This window comes from Mytilus edulis, chromosome 12 (assembly GCF_963676685.1).
Source record: "Mytilus edulis chromosome 12, xbMytEdul2.2, whole genome shotgun sequence".
In the NCBI taxonomy this organism is placed as follows: domain Eukaryota; kingdom Metazoa; phylum Mollusca; class Bivalvia; order Mytilida; family Mytilidae; genus Mytilus; species Mytilus edulis.
The window spans coordinates 43,096,096-43,121,714 of record NC_092355.1 but is presented as its reverse complement, the minus strand read 5'-3'; the positions used below and the strand labels follow the sequence as shown (position 1 = coordinate 43,121,714).

The 25,619-nt window shown below is 31.8% G+C and overlaps 2 protein-coding genes across 3 annotated transcripts in view; one reads left to right on the top strand and one right to left on the bottom strand.

The window, feature by feature from the left end:
• Positions 1 to 7,210, bottom strand: part of LOC139498525 (cartilage matrix protein-like) — a 76,638-nt gene extending 69,428 nt beyond the window's left edge. For both annotated transcript variants that reach the window (XM_071286946.1, XM_071286947.1), the window contains exons 1-2: positions 7,046 to 7,210; positions 5,506 to 5,651 (exon numbers count right to left, since the gene is read on the bottom strand). In XM_071286946.1, coding sequence (XP_071143047.1) covers positions 5,506 to 5,651; positions 7,046 to 7,088 — 189 coding nt within the window. In that variant the 5' untranslated portion in view covers positions 7,089 to 7,210. The remainder of the gene's footprint in view (positions 1 to 5,505; positions 5,652 to 7,045) is intronic.
• Positions 7,211 to 15,407: 8,197 nt separating this feature from the next.
• On the top strand, positions 15,408 to 24,308 carry LOC139497638 (uncharacterized). Its single transcript, XM_071285867.1, has 3 exons — positions 15,408 to 16,259; positions 20,870 to 21,193; positions 23,062 to 24,308. Exons 1-3 carry the CDS (start codon positions 15,408 to 15,410, stop codon positions 24,271 to 24,273), a joined length of 2,388 nt encoding a protein of 795 aa, XP_071141968.1. The 3' UTR covers positions 24,274 to 24,308.
• Positions 24,309 to 25,619: the final 1,311 nt, after the last annotated feature.

Below are 25,619 nucleotides of genomic sequence, written 5' to 3'. Positions count from 1 at the left end.
GAACTATTTTGTGTTAAATATGTACTACTTTCTGGTATGTGCTTTCTGGCCGGGCCTGAATTAGTGGTGTTACACCTATAACAGAACCAAACTTGCTATATTGACTTGAGCATTACTTTATTTCATTCTATGATCTATTTCAAGCAATAAAAAACATATAAAGCTTTAGCTCAAATACTATTTTACTAATTTTAAGCTCAAATTGGACTGGTAGTAACATATGGGTTATTCAAAGAAAACTGCATATGGGTATTACCAATGGCCAATATACTTTTTTTATTCTCAATATCATTGTTTTATTTATTAATTTCTATTAGGAAAGCTATGTGCTTACCAATAGTCATATTTTAATCAGAGGTTCTTCATCAAATAAAAATATATTAGTCCAAACTTAAGACATGAATGAGAAAATTGTCCCCCCTTTTTTCTTTAAATTGGAAAAGGGCTTTTTTTTGTATAAACCATAATTCTGTGGTAAAACATAGATTATTAAGAGCAATTTATATATCTCTCAGCTAGATAACTTGCTAAACTGGTTCAAAATTGCATGTACAGTGAGCTTTTAGAATTCTTATATTAGTGTATACCATTTGCATAGATTGTAAAAGGCTACCATATAAAACACAAAAAACTTGAAAAATCATAAGATTATTTTGACCAAGAGCTATTTTATACCATATACAAGTCATAAAATACATGTTTTATTGATTTCAATCACAAAAAATGCAAAAATAAGAACTTGGAGTCAAGTCTTAACTGCATGCATGTTGTATGACCATAAAAGGCTAAAATACTTGTGTATGCCAATTCAAGAGCTTAAATTTCCCATAAACAGGATGTTTCACCAAAAAAAGATGATTAAACATGATTACTAACATCAAATTTGACTTATTTTCATTGGAATAGGTACAACTTCTAAAAATTGGATTTCTGATGATTCTCTGTAATAGGAAGTACACCACTAATTCATGGTCCCATTGCTTTCTATGTTAAATTCCTCCGTTTCAAGTAGGCACACCTCTTTTGTTTTAAGTTCAAATAAAGTGGCAATCATTGCATTTCAAAGCAACACTTTATGGTGTCTTGTACTGAAAAAATCAACATACCTTTAATTGCATATAAGAAAGAACTGGTTCCCGAAACTTTGGATGTACCAAAACAGGTACTTCAGATCTGACAAACAGACAAAATGTACCCTCTTTTTAAAATTTGATGCATTTTTTTTAATATTCAAAATCAAAAGTCCAAAAGTGTTTTACAATGATCACCAGTCCTTCAGCTTTCATTTGATACCAACAATACCTAAATATTCTACATATTTTGAAAGTTACACTCATGCGTAGGAACTATTTTGTGTTAAATATGTACTACTTTCTGGTATGTGCTTTCTGGCCGGGCCTGAATTAGTGGTGTTACACCTATAACAGAACCAAACTTGCTATATTGACTTGAGCATTACTTTATTTCATTCTATGATCTATTTCAAGCAATAAAAAACATATAAAGCTTTAGCTCAAATACTATTTTACTAATTTTAAGCTCAAATTGGACTGGTAGTAACATATGGGTTATTCAAAGAAAACTGCATATGGGTATTACCAATGGCCAATATACTTTTTTTATTCTCAATATCATTGTTTTATTTATTAATTTCTATTAGGAAAGCTATGTGCTTACCAATAGTCATATTTTAATCAGAGGTTCTTCATCAAATAAAAATATATTAGTCCAAACTTAAGACATGAATGAGAAAATTGTCCCCCCTTTTTTCTTTAAATTGGAAAAGGGCTTTTTTTTGTATAAACCATAATTCTGTGGTAAAACATAGATTATTAAGAGCAATTTATATATCTCTCAGCTAGATAACTTGCTAAACTGGTTCAAAATTGCATGTACAGTGAGCTTTTAGAATTCTTATATTAGTGTATACCATTTGCATAGATTGTAAAAGGCTACCATATAAAACACAAAAAACTTGAAAAATCATAAGATTATTTTGACCAAGAGCTATTTTATACCATATACAAGTCATAAAATACATGTTTTATTGATTTCAATCACAAAAAATGCAAAAATAAGAACTTGGAGTCAAGTCTTAACTGCATGCATGTTGTATGACCATAAAAGGCTAAAATACTTGTGTATGCCAATTCAAGAGCTTAAATTTCCCATAAACAGGATGTTTCACCAAAAAAAGATGATTAAACATGATTACTAACATCAAATTTGACTTATTTTCATTGGAATAGGTACAACTTCTAAAAATTGGATTTCTGATGATTCTCTGTAATAGGAAGTACACCACTAATTCATGGTCCCATTGCTTTCTATGTTAAATTCCTCCGTTTCAAGTAGGCACACCTCTTTTGTTTTAAGTTCAAATAAAGTGGCAATCATTGCATTTCAAAGCAACACTTTATGGTGTCTTGTACTGAAAAAATCAACATACCTTTAATTGCATATAAGAAAGAACTGGTTCCCGAAACTTTGGATGTACCAAAACAGGTACTTCAGATCTGACAAACAGACAAAATGTACCCTCTTTTTAAAATTTGATGCATTTTTTTTAATATTCAAAATCAAAAGTCCAAAAGTGTTTTACAATGATCACCAGTCCTTCAGCTTTCATTTGATACCAACAATACCTAAATATTCTACATATTTTGAAAGTTACACTCATGCGTAGGAACTATTTTGTGTTAAATATGTACTACTTTCTGGTATGTGCTTTCTGGCCGGGCCTGAATTAGTGGTGTTACACCTATAACAGAACCAAACTTGCTATATTGACTTGAGCATTACTTTATTTCATTCTATGATCTATTTCAAGCAATAAAAAACATATAAAGCTTTAGCTCAAATACTATTTTACTAATTTTAAGCTCAAATTGGACTGGTAGTAACATATGGGTTATTCAAAGAAAACTGCATATGGGTATTACCAATGGCCAATATACTTTTTTTATTCTCAATATCATTGTTTTATTTATTAATTTCTATTAGGAAAGCTATGTGCTTACCAATAGTCATATTTTAATCAGAGGTTCTTCATCAAATAAAAATATATTAGTCCAAACTTAAGACATGAATGAGAAAATTGTCCCCCCTTTTTTCTTTAAATTGGAAAAGGGCTTTTTTTTGTATAAACCATAATTCTGTGGTAAAACATAGATTATTAAGAGCAATTTATATATCTCTCAGCTAGATAACTTGCTAAACTGGTTCAAAATTGCATGTACAGTGAGCTTTTAGAATTCTTATATTAGTGTATACCATTTGCATAGATTGTAAAAGGCTACCATATAAAACACAAAAAACTTGAAAAATCATAAGATTATTTTGACCAAGAGCTATTTTATACCATATACAAGTCATAAAATACATGTTTTATTGATTTCAATCACAAAAAATGCAAAAATAAGAACTTGGAGTCAAGTCTTAACTGCATGCATGTTGTATGACCATAAAAGGCTAAAATACTTGTGTATGCCAATTCAAGAGCTTAAATTTCCCATAAACAGGATGTTTCACCAAAAAAAGATGATTAAACATGATTACTAACATCAAATTTGACTTATTTTCATTGGAATAGGTACAACTTCTAAAAATTGGATTTCTGATGATTCTCTGTAATAGGAAGTACACCACTAATTCATGGTCCCATTGCTTTCTATGTTAAATTCCTCCGTTTCAAGTAGGCACACCTCTTTTGTTTTAAGTTCAAATAAAGTGGCAATCATTGCATTTCAAAGCAACACTTTATGGTGTCTTGTACTGAAAAAATCAACATACCTTTAATTGCATATAAGAAAGAACTGGTTCCCGAAACTTTGGATGTACCAAAACAGGTACTTCAGATCTGACAAACAGACAAAATGTACCCTCTTTTTAAAATTTGATGCATTTTTTTTAATATTCAAAATCAAAAGTCCAAAAGTGTTTTACAATGATCACCAGTCCTTCAGCTTTCATTTGATACCAACAATACCTAAATATTCTACATATTTTGAAAGTTACACTCATGCGTAGGAACTATTTTGTGTTAAATATGTACTACTTTCTGGTATGTGCTTTCTGGCCGGGCCTGAATTAGTGGTGTTACACCTATAACAGAACCAAACTTGCTATATTGACTTGAGCATTACTTTATTTCATTCTATGATCTATTTCAAGCAATAAAAAACATATAAAGCTTTAGCTCAAATACTATTTTACTAATTTTAAGCTCAAATTGGACTGGTAGTAACATATGGGTTATTCAAAGAAAACTGCATATGGGTATTACCAATGGCCAATATACTTTTTTTATTCTCAATATCATTGTTTTATTTATTAATTTCTATTAGGAAAGCTATGTGCTTACCAATAGTCATATTTTAATCAGAGGTTCTTCATCAAATAAAAATATATTAGTCCAAACTTAAGACATGAATGAGAAAATTGTCCCCCCTTTTTTCTTTAAATTGGAAAAGGGCTTTTTTTTGTATAAACCATAATTCTGTGGTAAAACATAGATTATTAAGAGCAATTTATATATCTCTCAGCTAGATAACTTGCTAAACTGGTTCAAAATTGCATGTACAGTGAGCTTTTAGAATTCTTATATTAGTGTATACCATTTGCATAGATTGTAAAAGGCTACCATATAAAACACAAAAAACTTGAAAAATCATAAGATTATTTTGACCAAGAGCTATTTTATACCATATACAAGTCATAAAATACATGTTTTATTGATTTCAATCACAAAAAATGCAAAAATAAGAACTTGGAGTCAAGTCTTAACTGCATGCATGTTGTATGACCATAAAAGGCTAAAATACTTGTGTATGCCAATTCAAGAGCTTAAATTTCCCATAAACAGGATGTTTCACCAAAAAAAGATGATTAAACATGATTACTAACATCAAATTTGACTTATTTTCATTGGAATAGGTACAACTTCTAAAAATTGGATTTCTGATGATTCTCTGTAATAGGAAGTACACCACTAATTCATGGTCCCATTGCTTTCTATGTTAAATTCCTCCGTTTCAAGTAGGCACACCTCTTTTGTTTTAAGTTCAAATAAAGTGGCAATCATTGCATTTCAAAGCAACACTTTATGGTGTCTTGTACTGAAAAAATCAACATACCTTTAATTGCATATAAGAAAGAACTGGTTCCCGAAACTTTGGATGTACCAAAACAGGTACTTCAGATCTGACAAACAGACAAAATGTACCCTCTTTTTAAAATTTGATGCATTTTTTTTAATATTCAAAATCAAAAGTCCAAAAGTGTTTTACAATGATCACCAGTCCTTCAGCTTTCATTTGATACCAACAATACCTAAATATTCTACATATTTTGAAAGTTACACTCATGCGTAGGAACTATTTTGTGTTAAATATGTACTACTTTCTGGTATGTGCTTTCTGGCCGGGCCTGAATTAGTGGTGTTACACCTTTAGCTCCTTTGAAATCATACCACTTATCTTTACATATATATAATTTAAGATATACCATGCATATTTGTTTGTTGTGTTCACAATACCCTTCAACTGCGTCACATCTAGGATCACTTCTTTTGTGTCGACTTGTCAGGAATGATTTAGCAACACGAGCAGGTAAATTCCATGAAACTTTGGACGAAATAACCTCGTCTGTTGCTGGAAATGAGGATAGTTTTAAATGCAAATTCATCCCCTTCCCTTTAATAAATGTGACATACCGAATTAGACTATTTAACTGATTTGTTATCTCATAAGCAACACGAAGGGTGACACATGTGGAGCAATATCTGCTTACCCTTCCAGAGCACCTGATATCCACCCTAGTTTTTGGTGGGGTTCGTGTTGTTTATTCTTTAGTTTTCTATGTTGTGTCATGTGTACTATTGTTTGTCTGTTTGTCCTTTTCATTTTTAGCCGTGGCGTTGTCAGTTTATTTTCTATTTATGAGTTTGACTGTCCCTCTGGTATCTTTCGTCCCTCTTTTATTGAACTGCAAGACATATTTGGCTAATGAACAGATAACCTATATTTGAAGAAAAGGGTACTGCACGAAACTTATCATTAAACAATGTATTTACTTCTTTGTTGTTGTTTGTTATTTTAATTCTACGGAGTAATTACTTGTCATGAAAACATATATCTAGACGATATCTCATAATCCTTTTCAGAAGTTAATTCCTGTTTCTCATATTCTCATTTTCATTCGTGTAAATATATATATATATAAAAACATGTGGTATATTTCTAATGCGACAACAAGTCTTCACTAATTTTGTAAAGTTTAAAGGGTAATGAGAGCATTGGTTAGCAATAATCTGTCATACAAAGAGTTGATTTGAGGTTTTGTGCTTTGGTAACAAAGAAATGAGGATATCTCATAATCCTTTTCATAAGTTAATTTCTTTTTCTCATATTCTCATTTTAATTCGTGTAAATATATAACAAAATAACAAAAAAAACATGTGGTATATTTCTAATGCGACAACAAATCTTCACTAATTTTGTAAAGTTTAAAGGATAATAATTACATTAGATGTATGTTTCATTATAATACGTTATTCTGATTGGCTAACTGCACATCGCGTGCTATTCCTGAAACAATTGTATTGGACAATAACATTTATCATTCATGATGACACGAGGTCCCACAATAAAGTGCACAGGTAAATTAAATGAAAACTTGATAAAAATCGTGTTTTCATGATTCTAGCTAAAAAAATGTAATTATAAGTATTGAATGCTTCTTTTTGTAACTTTATAGGGTTGTAAAAGCGTTGACCGTGCGCACATTTTTAGTATGAAGCGCTTCCGCGCTTCATGCAAAATGTACTTCGGTCAACGCTTTTACACCCCAATAAATTTACAAAAAGCAGCATTTAATTCCTAAATGAGAGTATCGGGTAGCAATAATCTGTAAAACGAAGAGTTGATTTGTACCTATTGATTTAGTAACAAAGAAATGAGGAAGTTTATGTAAGTATTCAAACAAAACGATTTGGTTTTAGTATAATAAATGATACTAATAGTCATATTTGTGAATAAGTACTTACCTAAAAATAGCATTACGTATATCCAAACTCCATTGCAGATCATCTTCTTAATCAGTTAATAATTCGCAATATCTAAAAACATTTTCAAATATGGATTGTTTCATATGGATTCTATCGTCAAGCTTTCACGACAATAATGTAGATAACATTGTAGTTTACTTATATGTAATTATAAGCATTAAGGTTAATCATATAATTATATTATCAAACCTCAAAAATTTGTAAAATCCCGTATATTTTATAATACACTTTTAAAAACCTAAACAGAAAAATTCGAATATCTTAACATACGTTACATCCTCATTTCTTTGTTACCAAAGCCCAAAAATACTAAAAGTTTCAATCATTGAAGATTAAATGAATAGAGAAAACAAATATACCCTCTTATCAGTGACATATTCGATTTCTTTTTTGTCGTATACCGATATGAAAATTTAACTTAGAATTTATTCGTGTTGACAATGGTTGACCTTATCTAAACACTTGACACAAGGAATTGCCGAACCGAAATTTGGCGGGAATTGTAATGAATAATTATTTTGCCAAGTTCAGTTATAGAACAAACAAAAACAAAAGCGACTGGGCTTAACATTTTTTAGTAGGATACCACAACTTTTTTTTCAGAGTATTACGTTTGTAACTTTACATTTCAATTTTTCTTGTTATCAGGAACTTGAATCATTAATAAATTGATATTTAATAGCGGTATATATATACCACCAGGGAACAAATTGTGAAGGTCCAAAATATTCAAATAATAAGGCTGTGATTGGTACTTCTAAGTGCACAACCTTAAAATGACAAAAAGGACATGCATTTCTTAAACGACTTTATTTGTTTGATTCAGTGAAAAAATAGCTTTGTATTTTTGCAGAACTTTTATTGCGTGGTTGTCTTATTATAAAACCTTTTACCTGATTTCTATTATGAGTTTATTAATGTTTACATATTATTTTCAAACATATTGATATTTAAAAATGTGACAGACGATTAATAATCTGATTTTGAAACACCTCGATTAACATTATTTGGATTTGATCCGCACCAAATACAAATGTTTTAATCATATATTGAATAAACGCTACCAAAATCAATTTATCATAATGATAGAAATATTATTGGAGGTTAAGTTCATATATAATGAGTTTTGCCGCCAGATATACACTAGTTCGACATGCACTGTTTGACTTAATAAAATCAATCGGAATTTTCCTCAAAGGATTTTACATGTTAAATTTATCAAATAGATTCATTTATGGTTCATTTTAATTCATTGTTTTATTATAGATATTTTAATTATCAGAACCTTAACAATTAAAAGTATGTCAAGGTCTAATCGGTATGTAGTACCGGAGTTCGTATTTTAGATGGATAATGATAAGAATAATTGATTTTCAAATGTTTTGAACCCGAGCCTCACCGAAGAAACATTTGTTGTCGAAATGCGCAGCTCGTGTAGACAAATTGATACCGTAAACGTTAATATTATAAATACTTTTTCCGATAATGGAATTTTGTGTTTGATAAAACTTTTAGCATAAATAACAGGAAATCGAATAAGTGTCGTGAATTTAGATTTTATAATATAACAAACTATGATTTTAAATATTTCAAACAGTGGGATATTTAATTGGGCTATTCATGTTTTCTTAGCCTAAGGGGGGTTTGGCTGTTAAATATTAGAATAAATCGTTTGCATTAGATAGTTCGTGTAACTTACCAAAGACGTAGTAGATGCGTTTGATTTCAGATTTTTTTTCAAACAAGGACTTGGTTGCTCTGTTTCAGGTCAAGTTGCAATTGTTCACGAAATCAAGGACAATTATGCATCAAATTTAAATAATAAAACTTGGTCCTAGACAAGGGGTCTGTCTTTTTGAAAAGAACTATAAAATTGTTGATAGTGAATAAGAAAATCACTAAAGATATTTTAGCGAGCTTCACATGACCTGTTCCGTCTTACTTTTTTCGGTATTGGTAGTCATATCAATACCAACAGACAGAGATAAAATATTATCTCAGCAACATATATACTTAAAGAAACGTAAACGCAAAAAAGAGATGAAGTTGAAAGTACATGTATAAAAAAAAAATACATGCACACGAAGATGTCAATAAAACAACAAGACACAACAGCTGTAGAAAGTCAGAAACGATAGAAATCATATAAAATTGTTGACCGAATTATCATGTTGATCGTTTTATGACAAAGATTCATTGAAATATTTTGTAACATATTAATTTCTGCACGCTTTCAGATTGTAAAAAACTGGCATAGATTGTCGGGAAATAATGCATATTCGATTTGTCTATAACATTAAAAGGATACATTATACAAGATCACATTTTGGGTTTGTACGTTGTCCAGTTTTGGTGGCTGCAATTTGTATGTTGTTTGTTGTAATTCTGATTGTTTTAGTGTAACTATTTTCTCAAAGGCATTGGCTATTGGGTGTGTCTCTTGCGTGAATATTTATTTGTACTTCCTTTTTATCCTGTATAGATACTGTGTAATGACTTTGTTTCTAATACCATTCTAATTATTTGATGCCTTTGAGTCATTGAGCTTCACGCCGTTGTATGTTTCTCTGAGTCGTCGCTAGCGTTGTATTATTTATTTCGTATCATTTAAGGGGGATTTCGAGTGGTATTGGACACCATTATTTTGCGGTTTTAATAATCATGTTTAAAACGTAAATAAGGCTAAAACCCCTATCATTTTTGTCGAGCCTGCAACGTTTGTTGCAGAAAGCTCGACATAGGGATAGTGATCCGGCGGCGGCGGCGGCGGCGGCGTTAGCTTTCTTCTTAAAAGCTTTATATTTTAGAAGGTAGAAGACCTAGATGCTTCATACTTTGTATATCGATGCCTCATGTTACGAACTTTCCGTCAGTCACATGTCCTTGACCTCATTTTCATGGTTCAGTGACCACTTGAAAAAAAATTTATTATTTTTTGTAATGTTAAATTCTCTCTTATTATAAGTAATTGGATAACTATATTTGGTATGTGCGTACCTTGCAAGGTCCTCATGCCCGTCAGACAGTTTTCACTTGACATTGACCTCATTTCATGGACAAGGTTAAGTTTTGGTGGTCAAGTCCATATCTCAGATACTATAAGCAATAGGTCTAGTATATTCGGTGTATGGAAGGACTGTAAGGTGTACATGTCCAACTTGCATGTGTCATCTGACCTTGACCTCATTTTCATGGTTCAGTGGTTATAGGTAAGTTTTTGTGTTTTGGTCTGTTTTTCTTATGCTATATGCAATAGGTCTACTATCTTTGGTGTATGGAATGATTGGAAGGTGTTCATGTCTAGCTGACAGATGTCATCTGACCTTGACCTCATTTTCATTGTTCAGTGGTCAAAGTTAAGTTTTTGAGTTTTGGTCTATTTTTCTAATAATTTATGCATTAGGTCAACTATATTTGGTGTATGGAAATATTTTATGATCTATATGTCTGTTACGCAGGTTTTATTTGACCTTGACCTCATTTTCACGGTCCATTGCTAAGTGTTAAGTGTTTGTGTTTTGGTCTGTTTTTCTTAATTTATAAGCAATAAGTCAACTATATTTGTTGTATTGAAGAATTGTTAGCTGTACATGTCTGCCTGGCATGGTTCATCTGACATTGACCTCATTTTCAGGGTTCATTGATCAATGTTTCGTTTTCTTGGTTAATGTTGAGTTTATGTGACAGTTGTAATAAAGCTTTATATTTAGGTCTATCAACATAATATCAATGATTAGTAAAGAAGGCGAGACATTTCAGCGTGTGCACTCTTGTCGTTTGTAGGTCCAACTTCTCCCCTTTTTTAAATGTTCTGAATCCTCTCCAGTAGAAGACCCACAATGCTGATGGTGTAACCTTCGTTTCCTTTTATTTAAGTTCATTGGACAAATACAGTGACTAATCTTGTTTAATTTGCAATATTTGAGGCATGTAATGCTTAAAAGAGAGATACCATCTCTTTATGTATTATATTTTTTACTTGATAGGATTAGAAAAGCTTATAACTGTTGGTAATAATATGAGGAATCGTCCTTAAATTCGGTAGTGTGCAGAATCATGTTATCCACTGACATATAATGTTTTCGACATGAATACTTGACGTATAACTATATATTGAATAAAGGTAAATCTTATCCTTTATACAATGAATTTTTACCACGACAAAAACATTTAAATCATGGGTGTGTTTGGATATACGCCTGAGGCGGCCTATGGTTACCCATAGGTACCTATGGTTTGATATTTTGTGTATACGCCTGCGGCGGCCTATGGTTACCCATAGGTACCTATGGTTGGATATTTTGTGTATAAAATATCAAACCATAGGTACCTATTGGTAACCATAGGCCGCCTCAGGCGTATACCCAAACACCCCCCATGTGTGAAAGACTAATTCGTTTTGAAATTTTCATAAATACTCATAATGCATGTTATGGACGTGAGTGATTTTATTAATAAACAGATATAAAAAAAGAAGATGTGGTATGATTGCCAATGAGACAACTGTCCACGAGAGACCAAAATGACACAGACATTAACAACTATATGTCACAGTACGGCCTTCAACAATGAGCCCATACCGCAAAGTCAGCTATAAAAGGCCCCGATATGACAATGTAAAACAATGCAAACGAGAAAACACTTCACTAGCTTTTTGCATCTAATAACAATTCCTAATAAAAGATGAACACGGTACATTCTCCAAAGGTTCTTTTTTTTTATTTTAAACAAGTTAAAGACAGAACTATTTTCTTGCAGTTAATTTGTAAAAGTGGCTATCAGTTGATTTTTCTGGTTTTATTTTGAGTTGCCTGTTTTAACAATCCTTTAAAAATGCGTATTTTTAAAATACGTTTGGATGCATCTAATACAAATTCCAAATAAAATATGAACACTGTACATTCTCCAATGATTTTTTGTTTATTTCAAACAAGTCAAAGACAGAACTTTGTTTTGTTAGGGCAGTTAATTTGTAAAAGAGGGACGAAAGATACCAAAGGGACAGTCAAACTCATAAATCTAAAATAAACTGAAAACGCCATGAACAAGACAAACAGACAAACACATGACACAACATAGAAGACTAAAGTATAAACAACACGAACCCCACCAAAAACTAGGGGTAATCTCAGGTGCTCCGGAAGGGTAAGCAGATTCTGCTCCACATGTGGCACCCGTCGTGTTGCTTATGTGATAACAAATCCGGTAAATAGTCTAATTTAGTAGGTCACATTCAGAAAAGGCAAGGGGATTGTAGAAACGACGTAAGGAACATATCCGACTCGTGATTGGCTGTACTAACAATCCTTTGAAAATATGTAATGTCTTTATGGTTTTTCTTTTAAATACGTTTGAATTTTCAATAATTTCATAAAACTGCGAATTATGAAATGCCTGGGTTTTTTTATATAAAAATGGAACCTATGTAAAATACCTGTTTAACAAATTAATATCGTTCATGATCATTTATGAAAATTTCAAAACAAATAAGGTTTTCCACACATAATCCAGATGATGTACTCATGGCCATTGCGTGATACTAAGATCAGATTTGTATCCATCATTAACTGAACTTAATATATCCCAGTGGATAAAATCATTATCGGATTCAAGGAGAATTCATCATGTTTATTTTCCATTAAGCTTTTCGAATAGTATCAAGTACAAAGTATGATATATAAGGCGATGTTTTATCTCCTTAATGCATAAAATGACTAAATTATTGAAAATCGAAAGAGATGCGTCACTCTATTTTTTAGCATGTTTTTATATCTTCAAATAAACAAAACAAAAAGTTTTATTTATCATAATAAACTAACAGTACGACTAAAAAGCATTGTTTTACTTTGTATATATATCAAAATCTGACGGAAACTAAATAAAAGCAAATGTTTAACAAAATGATGACGTCAAATATCAATTGCAAATTGTCACCAATTGTTCTCCGTGTTTTTCCCCTATTCATGTCAATCTGATACGTCAACTGAATTGTGCAGTTTTGTCATTTTGTACCGTAACACTCTCCGTTCGGTTCATTATTACGTAACTGCCCAAATTATAAGTCAAGAGTATGTAATTAGTCATGACCAGTTGTTGCCATTCTTTTCTGTTTATTATATTCCTTTTCATATATCTCGTATATATATAAATTGTACATGAAAAAGTTATTTAGTTTTCCGTTTAAAATGTTGAACATTTTGTCGTATCGGGACCTTTTACTCCTTACTGTCCTGATGGATTTTGTGCATTGTTGAAGACATGAGTAGCAAGAACGTTTAATCATTATAGGTGAAATCGTCAGTCTACTCCTAACCGGAGTTATTACCATTCCATGACTACACTTTACCAAAACCAAGGGTTTTTAGATATAGGAAGATGTGGTGTGAGTGCCAATGAGACAACTCTCCATCCAAATAACAATATGAAAGTATTCCATTATAGGTCAATTTACGGCCTTCAACACGGAGCATTGGCTCACACCGAACAACAAGCTATGAAGGGCCCCAAAATTACTAGTGTAAAACCATTCAAACGGGAAAACCAACGGTCTAATCTATATAAAAAACGAGAAACGAGAAACACTTATGTATGAATTACATAAACAAACGACAACTACTGTACATCAGATTCCTGACTTAGGACAGGTGCAAACATTTGCCGCGGGATTAAACGTTGTTATGGTACCAAACTTTCTCCCTTTTTCTGAAACAATAGCATAACATCACAACATAGAAAAACACACGATAAAATATCGATTGGCAGGCTTAACTCAATCAAAAAACGCAATTTTTTGTCTATATTTACTTTCCATCAATTGAGAGAAATTTTGAATAGCAATATTTATAGGCATATATTTTTTTACAAATTAGCCAACATAAATTGAAATCAGTTGATAACAAATATAGTTTATTGTTGTTGAAGGAAACAATAGCATAACATCACAACATAGAAAAACACACGACAAAATATCGATTGGCAGTCTTAACTCAATCAAAAAACGCAAATTTTTGTCTATATTTACTTTCCATCAATTGAGAGAAATTTTGAATAGCAATATTTATAGGCATATATTTTTTTACAAATTAGCCAACATAAATTGAAATCAGTTGATAACAAATATAGTTTATTGTTGTTGAAGGAAGATGTTTACACGTTTCCATTCTTCCTATATTTTTTGTTATAAGAAATTACAGCAAACAAAGATTTATTGTATAAACTATACTAGACACAGAGAAAAAAGTAAAACGAAAAAAGAAATGTCAAGAAAATGACATTTACAAATAGGTCGACATGGCCGAAATAGAAAAAGAATATGTAGTAGGATTTCTAATAAGACAACACCCCACACGAGACAAAATGACACAGAAATTAACAATTAGAGGTAACCGTACGGCCTTCAACAATGAACAAAGGCTATACCGCATACTCAGCTATAAAAGTCCCCGAAATGACAATGTAAAACTATTCATGAGAAAACTAAAACGGCCTTATTTAAGTACAAAAAATTAACGAAAAAACAAATGTGTAACAAATATGTTACAAAGAAACAAACGACAACCACTTAATACATGTAATAACAGGCTCCTTAACTTTAAATTTTCTATAGGAATCTGATTTTGTATGAAAATTCATCTTTTTGTTCCTAAACTATGAAAATAGTTAAGGTTACCAAAGACAATTTATGGTTCGGATAGGTCATATTTCAATTTGTTTGTTCTTCCAAAAATATTGTTTGATTTCAAACACATACGAATTTCAATTCTTAAGAACGATACACAAGACAACATGGATAAGCACTCTCAAATCTCAACACATGTATTTCAAAATAATACGACCTTGCTCCCCTTGACTAATTTATCAATCATTACACCAGTCTGACGAAAGAATGGATGCATTACAATTAGCATTCAAATTGGATATCAATATATGTGTATATATATAACTTAAAAGTACATTTCTGATTAAATTAAAAGCATCTAAATGGGTGAAAAATTATCAAAAACATGTGGATACGTGAGAAGGGCGTTGTATTACACCTAATGAATAACTTACACTTATCTCAAATGACCACCTACCGTATTTCTAATTACGTGTGTAACTTTGATGCCACATGCTATATATTTTTAATATCAAGATTGTATAGGGTATACATTTATATGTCTAAATGGAAAACAAGTATTGAAACATGGAACTTCCTTCAATTCGTGTCTTTGTGAGATGTTTTCTACTCATTTGTGTATTTTTGTCGAACGGAATAGTTTCTTTTTCAGCCACCAAAACGAGTTCTAATATTGAAAATGAACCACAAAAAGAACTGCAATCTGTTTCTAGTAACATTAACATGCAAGATGACTTTTCGGTATCCGGATCTTCAAAGGTGATTGAGCTTTCGTCAGTGGAAAATCAAACAGGATCACAAGAATTAAATGCTCTTTTTAGGAATGATCCTTGTGCTAATTTTTCAACTTGTTCATTTATTGCTCAGACAAAAACAAAATTCTGTAATTGTGATGAAGACTGTATAGATTTTAATGATTGCTGTAACGAGGTAATAATTCCAAATGCCACACATGTTGTTAATGACGCTTATTTGAGATACGAATGTCTAAAAAGTAATAGACACTCGCTGTTTGATGGAGTTTACGTAATTACGAAATGTCCGAAGACCACCAACTCAGCAGATAGTTCTTTGTGTGACGTCAGCAGTTTGCTAGAAGTAGGACCATGGGTTGCAGACGAACAGGGTATACTCTACAGAAACCGATACTGCGCCATTTGCAATGGTGTATCAGTATTGACAGTCCTAGATGTTAAGATAACAAACGTAAACAGTGAAATCCTAAGAGTAAAATTTGAAAATTTAACCACACATGAGAAATTGTTTGAATTGTACTATGATAAATATACTACCGTGATATATGTTATACCACCGGAAGTGGAACAAAGATACTGTTTACCTACTGAAATAAGTGCGACGGCATCCTCTCAATGCTATCAATATGGGACCAGTCCAGTAGAAGCCGATATGGTAACCTACAAAAATATGTACTGTGTTCCTATTGATTACACCTATTCGTTTTGTTTAGGACCAGGAATTGATTTCACCCGCGATTATGGTTATGGTTTTGATTCGATGCATCCACTAACAGTCTTGTTTTCATTTAAAGAACCAAAGGATGCTTGCCAAACTCAGGTAAACTGTTATATTCTTAATTGCAAGTATAAGCGGCGTCACAGTTTAGTATGTTTGTAGGGATATATCTTTGGAGCCTATCTTGTACCATCTTAATTATATTCACCAATAGTAAATTCAACAAAAGTTGATATTGATTTATGTTTCCATCTTTATTCTTGTCCTTTCCTGTACATCTCGCATTGTTCGGACATTTAGATTATGAAAATGTATGCACAATTTCAAATTATCGTATGTATACTTAAGGAATAACAGTACTGTAGTTGAAGAGTTGCCACCGTCAATTGTAGATTTGACGGTCGCAAATGCAGTTTTACTGGCGACGCGTAGCGGAGACAGTAAAACGGAGATTTGCGACCGTCAAATCAAAATTGACGGTGTCAACTCTTCAACTACAGTACTGTTATTCCGATTCTAATGCATTTCAGACAAATAAAAAAAAATCCGCGAAACTTTATGAATGATTTTGGCGCAAAGACGTCATGGGTAAACGTGACGTCATACAAATGAAAAGTTACAAACTGGAGGTTATTACGTTACCTGTACACTTCAAATTCGAATAAAATAACATTAAAACGGCGAATTCGAGGTAGGTGTTGTTTTATTTTCGATTATATAGTAGTAATCGAACATTTGTTGATTCAATCATTTCAAAATGGTTGTTCCTCCTTAGTTACACCTGGTCAACTGTGGATTTGACGGCAACTTTTAGCCAATGAAAAAAAATGTTACATACAAATTGCATTAGAATTTGGTACTTATCATCCAGTAAGTCATACTAGGATTAATACATTTTAATTTTGTCGATTAGTCAAGACAACGTAGCAAATGCTTAAAATATAAGACAAAATACAAAATTTATAAATTTTATTGTAATGAAAACAAAGTTTGAAAAAAGTGGCACTTTTAGTTTCTCCATGCTGTATGATTTTTGAATCAAGTATTTGGTGCAATAGTATGTTTACCCTGAAATTCGCGTTTGTGTGAGTGTCAGAATAATATAATCAAAGTACTGAAGTACTGAACATCGGATGACCGCAGGTTCTTGTGGATGGTCAAAAGCGCATGTCACAGAAACAGATCACATCTCTATACCTGAAACTTGGGTTAATTTACAGAGATATTTTTTTCTGATAGAAGTTCATGCTTGGATGATGAATAAATGACAGGAAATTCAACCTCACCGTAATAACTATTATATTGTAGTGCAAGAAATCAGTATACCTTGGACTATTATACTTATATAATAATAGTCGTAGAGAATACACTGGTTTGTTGTTACATATATTATTAATATTACGATTGCATGTATATATAATTTTCATCTATTTGTATATGATAATTCTATTCTACTATTATTATAGTGCAGTGCAAGTGCATGGTGGACACTCTTCTGTAAAAAAAATCAAAGCCTTAAAGGCTGTAAAAGCAATTGCTGCCATGTTAATGTTTTGGGGACTTTTATTTTTCATCTACATGTATATATAAGAATTAAACCTGACAGGACATGGTTGTCTAGTGAAAAGCAAGAAGGTTTTGACTTTATATCAATAAAAGACTTAAGCAGGAAATCATTTTTAATATGTTTTATATTTCACAAGGAGACAACAAGTTTACCAGGCTAAAGTTGGGGGTAATTATGGATTATCCCCTGGTAGTGTTTGTAACTGGGCAATAATTACTTTTATTTATTTAATTTTAACAATTTTCATAATTAATTTAAATTAACCATTCAGTTAAAACATTTCACCTTTCGAGACGCTAATGTTGAAAAATGGAACAGAAATAAAATAACTTACAAGACATAAACATGTAAAAAATAAATATATATTTCAGCTTACTAAAAATATTTTCATAGTGTTACTTTGACATCATTTCTTAAAACTAAGTCCCACACATAATTGTTCATTTGATATGTGTCATCCTCATGCGATACAAGAAGTTTTCATGTCGCTAAATAGTCTTCTTGTCGCTTAATTTATTCTTCTTGTCCGTTCTTGACGATTCTTGTCGCTAAAATTCTTCTTGTCGTTATTAGTGAGACCGCTATTTTTAGATTACAGGTGGTCATTTACACTACACGTATAACCTGTGTAGTGATTTTTATTTTACGATAAATTTATGAATGAACGATAATTTTTGAATGAACAAGAGCACCTGACCTCTTTCTGAAACACCAATTAAACATATAAAATCGTATTTATTAAGATATAATTCAGTCAAATTTTCACCACTAAATCAACAACTGAAATGATTCCATATTTTGTTGAAACATCGTACAACCGGAGAACAGAAATCGCAGGTATGAAAATGCAATTTTTTTTTCACTGGTGTTGAAAACCCAAAACTAATTTGACTATAATTTATGAATGACGGAAATTTAAGCGATAACAATACATCGGAGTGACCTCAAGGTCATCCTCTGTAAAAATCGCATTTTTCTGGATGATAATGTTACTCCTAACAATTCTGCTAAGATTTTCTAAAGTTAATCCCGATTGTGACTGTTTTGCTGAGTGTTAATTCGCATTGCTATAAGACGTGTCACGGTACTTTTCCATCCCAAATTCATTTATTTAGTTTTGATGTTATATTTTTTGTGACCGGATTTTGTCAAATGTCTTAACGTTTGTAGTTATACATCTTATTTTTTTCTGTTGTATTCATGTGTTATGGTTAAGACAATTGATCATCCATAAAATTGAGAATGGAAATGGGGAATGTGTCAAGGAGACAACAATCCGACCATAGAAAAAACAACAGCAGAAGGTCACCAACAGGTCTTCAATGTAGCGAGAAATTCCCGTACCCGGAGGCGTCCCTCAACTGGCCCCTAAACAAATATATACTAGTTCAGTGATAATGAACGCCATACTAATTTCCAAATTGTACACAAGAAACTAAAATTAAAATAATACAAGACAAACAAAGGCCAGAGGATCCCGACTTGGGACAGGCGCAAAAATGCGGCGGGGTTAAACATGTTTATGAGATTCATAATTCCAGTTCATTTATTAGATTTTATTTTGGATCAACGAAATTTACTTTACTTATGTATTTGGTTTAGTGTAACAGTTTGATACAGAAGTACACCGACATAGCTAAATAATACAATTAAGGTAGCTGGCTTGTCATGTTTTAGAATTTTGGTCAGATTTTCGGAATCCTCAGTTTTATCCATTTGAATGCATTAACAAATTCTGCCAGGTGACCCCCATTTTTCATTTTATAATTCTTGTACATGTATAATGATGAGCTGTCTATTAAAGTCCTTTAAAAATTTTAAACATTTTCCCGTCAAAATTTCAATGGCTAATATATCGAAAACGAGCACGGTGACATATATATTTTTTTTGCTCTTTGAATTTCTTTATTAATCCCCTATCAATATAAAATAGTGTTTCGAAAAGTTAACTACTTTGAAACTGAGAAGCGAACTCCCTTTATTATCTATTTACTACTGCAATTTGATATTAATTAGTATTGTTATTTTCACTGTTTATAATCAAATATAATTAACGTTAGAGAAGTCATATAAATCTAATCTTGAACTTCATCTAAATTCTTTCTTCATTTTGGGAACTTCTTTTAGAAATTCAAATGTGACGTCATTTTGAGCGTAATACTGGTTATGACTAACAAGGCTGTGATTTTTTGGAATTTATCCGTTTTTGTTCTGTAGGTAATCACCACTTCAGTTTAATCATGTATAGCTATTATATAGTCATTTTATAAAATTGACTGTTTGCAAAAGTATGTATTATTCTAAATAATAAGGATGTTCTTGTCCTAGGTGGATAAACCTGGCCGTATTGGCTACAACTTTTTGGAACTTCTGGTCCTCAGTTCTTTCAGCTTTATACTTCTTTTGGCTTTCAAACTTTTTTCATCTGGGCGTCGCTGGTCAGTATTGTGTGGACTCGGCGCGCATCTGGTGTATTAAATTTTTAACAAAGTACCTGTTGTTGGCTATTAATCGTTTGTTTCTCTGTCCTATATTTTCTCCCATTTATTTGTATTGTAGTCCTGTAGTCCTGTCGTGTAATATTGTCATTTTAATGTTATAATTAACATTGCCGTTGAAGCGGGAGGATTGACATGCAACAAAACCAGGTGCAACTCACCATTTTTGTCTTAAAATGCCCTGTACCAAGCCAGGAAAAAGACCATTGATATATTATAGATCGTTTCTGTGTGTATTACATTTTAATGTTGTGTTTCTGTTGTGTCATAGTTCTCTTATATTTGATGCGTTTCCCTCAGTTTTAGTTTGTAAATCGGATTTGTTTTTTCTCTATAGATTTATGAATTACGAACAGCAGTACACTACTGTTGCCTTTATTTATTCATGCATATGACACTCGAAATGAAGGATTTTTTGTTAGGGGGAAATTGACACATGTGAAGTGTTTCCAAATTATGACTGAAAATTATGAATTGTTTCACATTGTAATGTTTTAATTACCGTAAAATGCATTATTAGAAATGTTATAATGATTGGTGTAACTATAAGAGGATTTTTTTTGGTATTTTTTTTTTTTTTTTTTTTTCATTAGCTTGAAAGGAAGACGAATAAGTAACACCACATTAAAAAAAATATTTCATTATAGATCAAAGGGTTATGTGAATCTGAAGAAACCTACACCAATGCCAGAGTAGAATTAAGATTTTCAATCGAAGCAAATGACACCATAGAACCAGATGCTTTTATACAGATTGCTATTGGTATGGTATTATCGACCATAGTGCCAAACATAACATACTTGGATTACTTAAATGTACCTAAGAACCGCGAAAATTCATCGACACTTCCCCTGGTCAATGTCATATTATTTATAAAGTCGGAGATGACTCTAGAAGAGTACATCACTTACCCGCAGATACTGCAAAATTTGAAATGGAAAATGATCATGAAATCGGAAAAATCAGGCAAGGTAAACATATAGTCAATAATATAAGAAGACACACAGATGATAGTGGGGTTAAGGAATGATTATATCTAGAAAGGCAAAAAAAAATAACATGGGGAAAAATACCAAAGAGAAAAGGTATTACAACGCAAAGAATGAAACACGAAGAACTGCGGTATGATTGCATATGAAACAACTCTCTATTAGATTTACACGTTTACAATTTCAGACACGTTTGTTATTTTGGAGTATTTAGAGTAACCATGTGTTTCCGTTTATAAGACCCGATGTGAAAACATGTTCATATCATATCGAAAACGTTAAGCATTCTTTTCTGTTTAATTTTGTATCAAGGTCTAGATGGGGTGTGGGATGCTTAATTTTCTTTATTTACAAGTTTTTTTTATACGAATAACGTTCAACCCTTGTAAAAACCTCATGTGAATGATTTTACTATAAAAAAAAAATCTGGGCATTATTTTCTATTTTGTATGCCCAATCCAGACACTTTTGTGTTGACTCTTATTTTGTTATTGTTTTTTTCATTGTTTGTTCCTATTGCATTCACTATATATATAGGTAGCATTAAGAGGGTGTCCATGGAAAAACCAGGCAGTGGATGGCACATGACATATTTTGTTTTCAGAATTTTTTCATCTATTTCATATCACAAATTCATTCTTTCTCAAAGTTAAATTTTGTTTTTTTATTAACTGCAACAAATAAAGAGAAAAAAATACATAAACAGCACTGAAAATTCATTGAAAAGGGGAGATAACTCTTCATTTTGTACGAAATTTTGTTGCATTGTTAGTGAACTTTAAAATCATTTTCTGAGCCATCCACTGTTGATTCAAAAATATCTTTGACATATATATCCTTTGTATGATATAAACATTGCATTGGGACCAAAAATTCAGTGGGAAAAAAATTCTGTTGTGCCACCCATATCATAGGATTTGCCTGATATTTACTTGGACAGCCTCTTAATTGCAAAATACATGTATTCTAAAGGAAATGTCTTGTACAAAAATATACTATGTTGCTATTTCATTCATTCTTAAAGGAACACTTCATATTTATGATGTAAAATGACAACATTTGAAATTATTAAAAGTCATATCTATGGTTCTTCATTATTTTTTTTACTTCTTATTGTTTCGTTTTTGTTGATTTTCATTTGAAAGTCTTTTAAATAAGATAGAATAATATATTCTTTATTCCGTTTTCTTAGTACACCAAAACAAGCACATAATTAATGCTGTATTTTAGCTTTTAACCGACTTGCCTTCAATGTAAAAGACTTCGACTTTTGTAGGGCATTTGAAAAGTACCATATACCATTACTTTTGTTCTTTGCACAGTCTAAAATCGGAAGAGATGATCACTTCAAAATACCAAATGCCCCAATAATAATTAATCTTAACCCGTCATATACAGTACTTCATTGTAACATTCTAGATTCAGTAAGTAGAAACTAGTTGTCTCTTAAATGTAACAATGATCATACTTTCAGTTTTCCATTAATATCCAATTATAGTGCCTGTTACTAAAAATTATCTGTTAACTTTAAAGTTGATGTCCTAAGTCAGGTATTTTAATAATATTCTTTGGTTGTTGTCATAAATGATTTTTGTTAATAGTTTGTAGCTTAAATCAGGTCAACCGAAGATCGTTCATTGTATGCTTATGGGTATAGTTCTAATCGCACCGCATCTACTACTTCTAATAAGTACTTAATATGAATACCTACCAGAAAAATAAACGTCCATTATATGTGTATTTAAATTTCCGTGTGTATTTTAAAGATAAAAACAAGTTTCCTAAAACATTGATATTTTTTAAACTCACATTTTCTCTACTTATTTTGTCTGTTTGAATTCTTTTTGTAGGTTATTGAAATGATCACCGATGTGAATGCGCAACAGAGTAGTGTCTTCAATTATTTATATGAAATCTACGATACAGACGTTAGCTCAATCATACAAGAGTACAGTTTACAGTCCCACATATTCTTGGAAAACTTTCCTTGTACAAATATTAGCATCGATAGCTTTCTTAATGATAGTAGACATCCACATATTCTGAGTATAAATACCGTTGCATGTGAAGATGAACAGAATGAGATGCAACAAAATCACGAACCAAATCTCATGAACGAGAAAGATGAATATATTACTTATATTACCTATACCGGAACATGTTTGTCTGTCATAAGCCTAATTTGTTCTGTCGTTGTATGCAGGCGTTCTGGTCTGTCGACTTCTATTCCAGGTTCAAATTTAGAAAATCTTTCACTTGCCCTTATTCTAGCTAATCTGTTATTCTTGACTGGCATAGGAGCTAAAAAGTATCAAAATGTTTGCACAGTGATAGGCATTGTCTTACATTATCTGTGGTTGCTAGTTTTCTCCTTTATGTCTATATCAGTTATTTACTTGGTCTATGACGTCAGGAGGATTAGCATAAGCACAACAAACAAAATGTGTTGTGTCTGTGCTAAGCACTTTCTAACTATTGCCGGTCTGTTGTTACCATTCGTTTTCGTCATTCCTGCTTTATTTTTAGAATTTATTTTCCCGACCACACAATTTTCGCCTAACTATGGCGGAGCAATCTGTTTTCCAACAGCCTACCCTGCCAATTTACTCTTTGTTTCTGGCCCTTTAATGATATCTGTCGGTTTAAACTTAATCTGTATTACAATTTTAACTATATATTTCAATATTAAAGAAGGAGAGGCAAGTAAAATAAGAGAAGGAAATTACAGTCAACAAATTGGTATTTTCTTACGTTTGAGTGTAATTTCGGGACTATTTTGGATAACGGGAACCTTGAGTTCAGTTCTCCAGAGTGAGGTTTTAGATTACATCTTTGTTGTGACTTGTAGTCTACAAGGGTTTCTCATTGCTGTAGCTAATCTTACTACAAAACGTGTATTCAGAAACAAAAACAAGTCATTATTCAGGACATCAACTCGAACATTAAGTCGATCTAGTAGAATTCTAACTAGAAAACCCACAGGTTATCCCCGCAAAACGCTTGAAAAAAGGAGGCTAAGCCAAAATTCCTCCAACAGCCTTGTTGTTGCCAGTTTGTCCTAATTTCGGTCAATATATTATGTAGTTGTTTGATGTGATACTGAAAACACATTGTTCAAGTTTTTGTTATGAGCGAACGAATTCTTTTAAAAAGTTTTTGGCTGTTCTGGTTACACCTATTGGTTATCATGCTTTCAACTTTTTTTTGTCACACGTTTATCTGATGATTAATTATCCAGAAGCGTATGGTTTACACATGGATGTAAAATCGTAAATGGTTCTTTTTTATTGTTTTTTTTGGGGTTTTCTTGCAACCCAATACAAAGTCCTGTGGTAACTTAAAAATCGTAATACGCCTCCAAATTTCCTTGATACTCACCCCAAGCCCGGAGCATCTTGTGCAGTGTTTGTCTTTGGTTGTTGTCTGTTATAATTGTTTACTAGCATATTAAATGAAGGTAACTGAAGCCGATAGTTTTTTTTCTTTTTTGATTTGAATCATATTTTGTTATTGAATAGGTATATACAAAATTATTTTTTGGCCCTTTTTTTCCTTTGTCTACTTTAAGCTTTAAATGTCACATTGTTCTTTATATTAGTAGCATGCATTGCTATCGGCAAACTTTTTTTTTTCTTTCCCTTTTTTTTACATAAATAAGACCGTTAGTTTTCTTTTTTGAATTGTTTTACATTTGTAATTCCCAGTGCATTTAAAGCTGACTATGCGGTATGGGCTTTCCTAATTGTTGAAGGCCTATAGTGACCTATAAGTGTTAATGTATGTGTCATTTGGTCTCTTGCGAAGAATTGTCTCCTTTGCAACCACATCTTATTTCTTTATCTTATAGAATGTTAGAACATTTTACGTCAACATGTGCATGATCTGACGAGAATCCGGATGTGTAGCGAAATTTGGAATAGTTTGTACTGGAAATTAAACCTGACTTACCATTATGTTGTTCGTGATTTAAGATGTAAAATAAAACTTCTAGCTTATTCATTTGTTGCTTTAAAATAATAAGTGTATTAATTTGTCAAAGAGACTACGCTTAAACATTATTATCATAACAAAAATGCATACATATACAGTGTTTGAACCCGGATTTGTTTTTGTCTTTATCGATTTATACCGGTATACCACTGTTGCCTTTAGTTGACAATTGATAAATGTAAAAAAGTACAATATCAAAAATACCTCAATTCCAGGATATTATAAACGGAAAGTTCCTACGCAAATGGCAAAGTCCAAAGCTCAAACACATCAAACAAATTGATAACAACTGTCATATTCCAGACTTGGTACATGCATTCTCTTATTTAGACAATTTTGGATTATACCTACTTTTTTTAGCTAGCTTAACCTCTCACTTGTATCAGCAATGCCGGGTATCAAACTATAAACCTTCCAG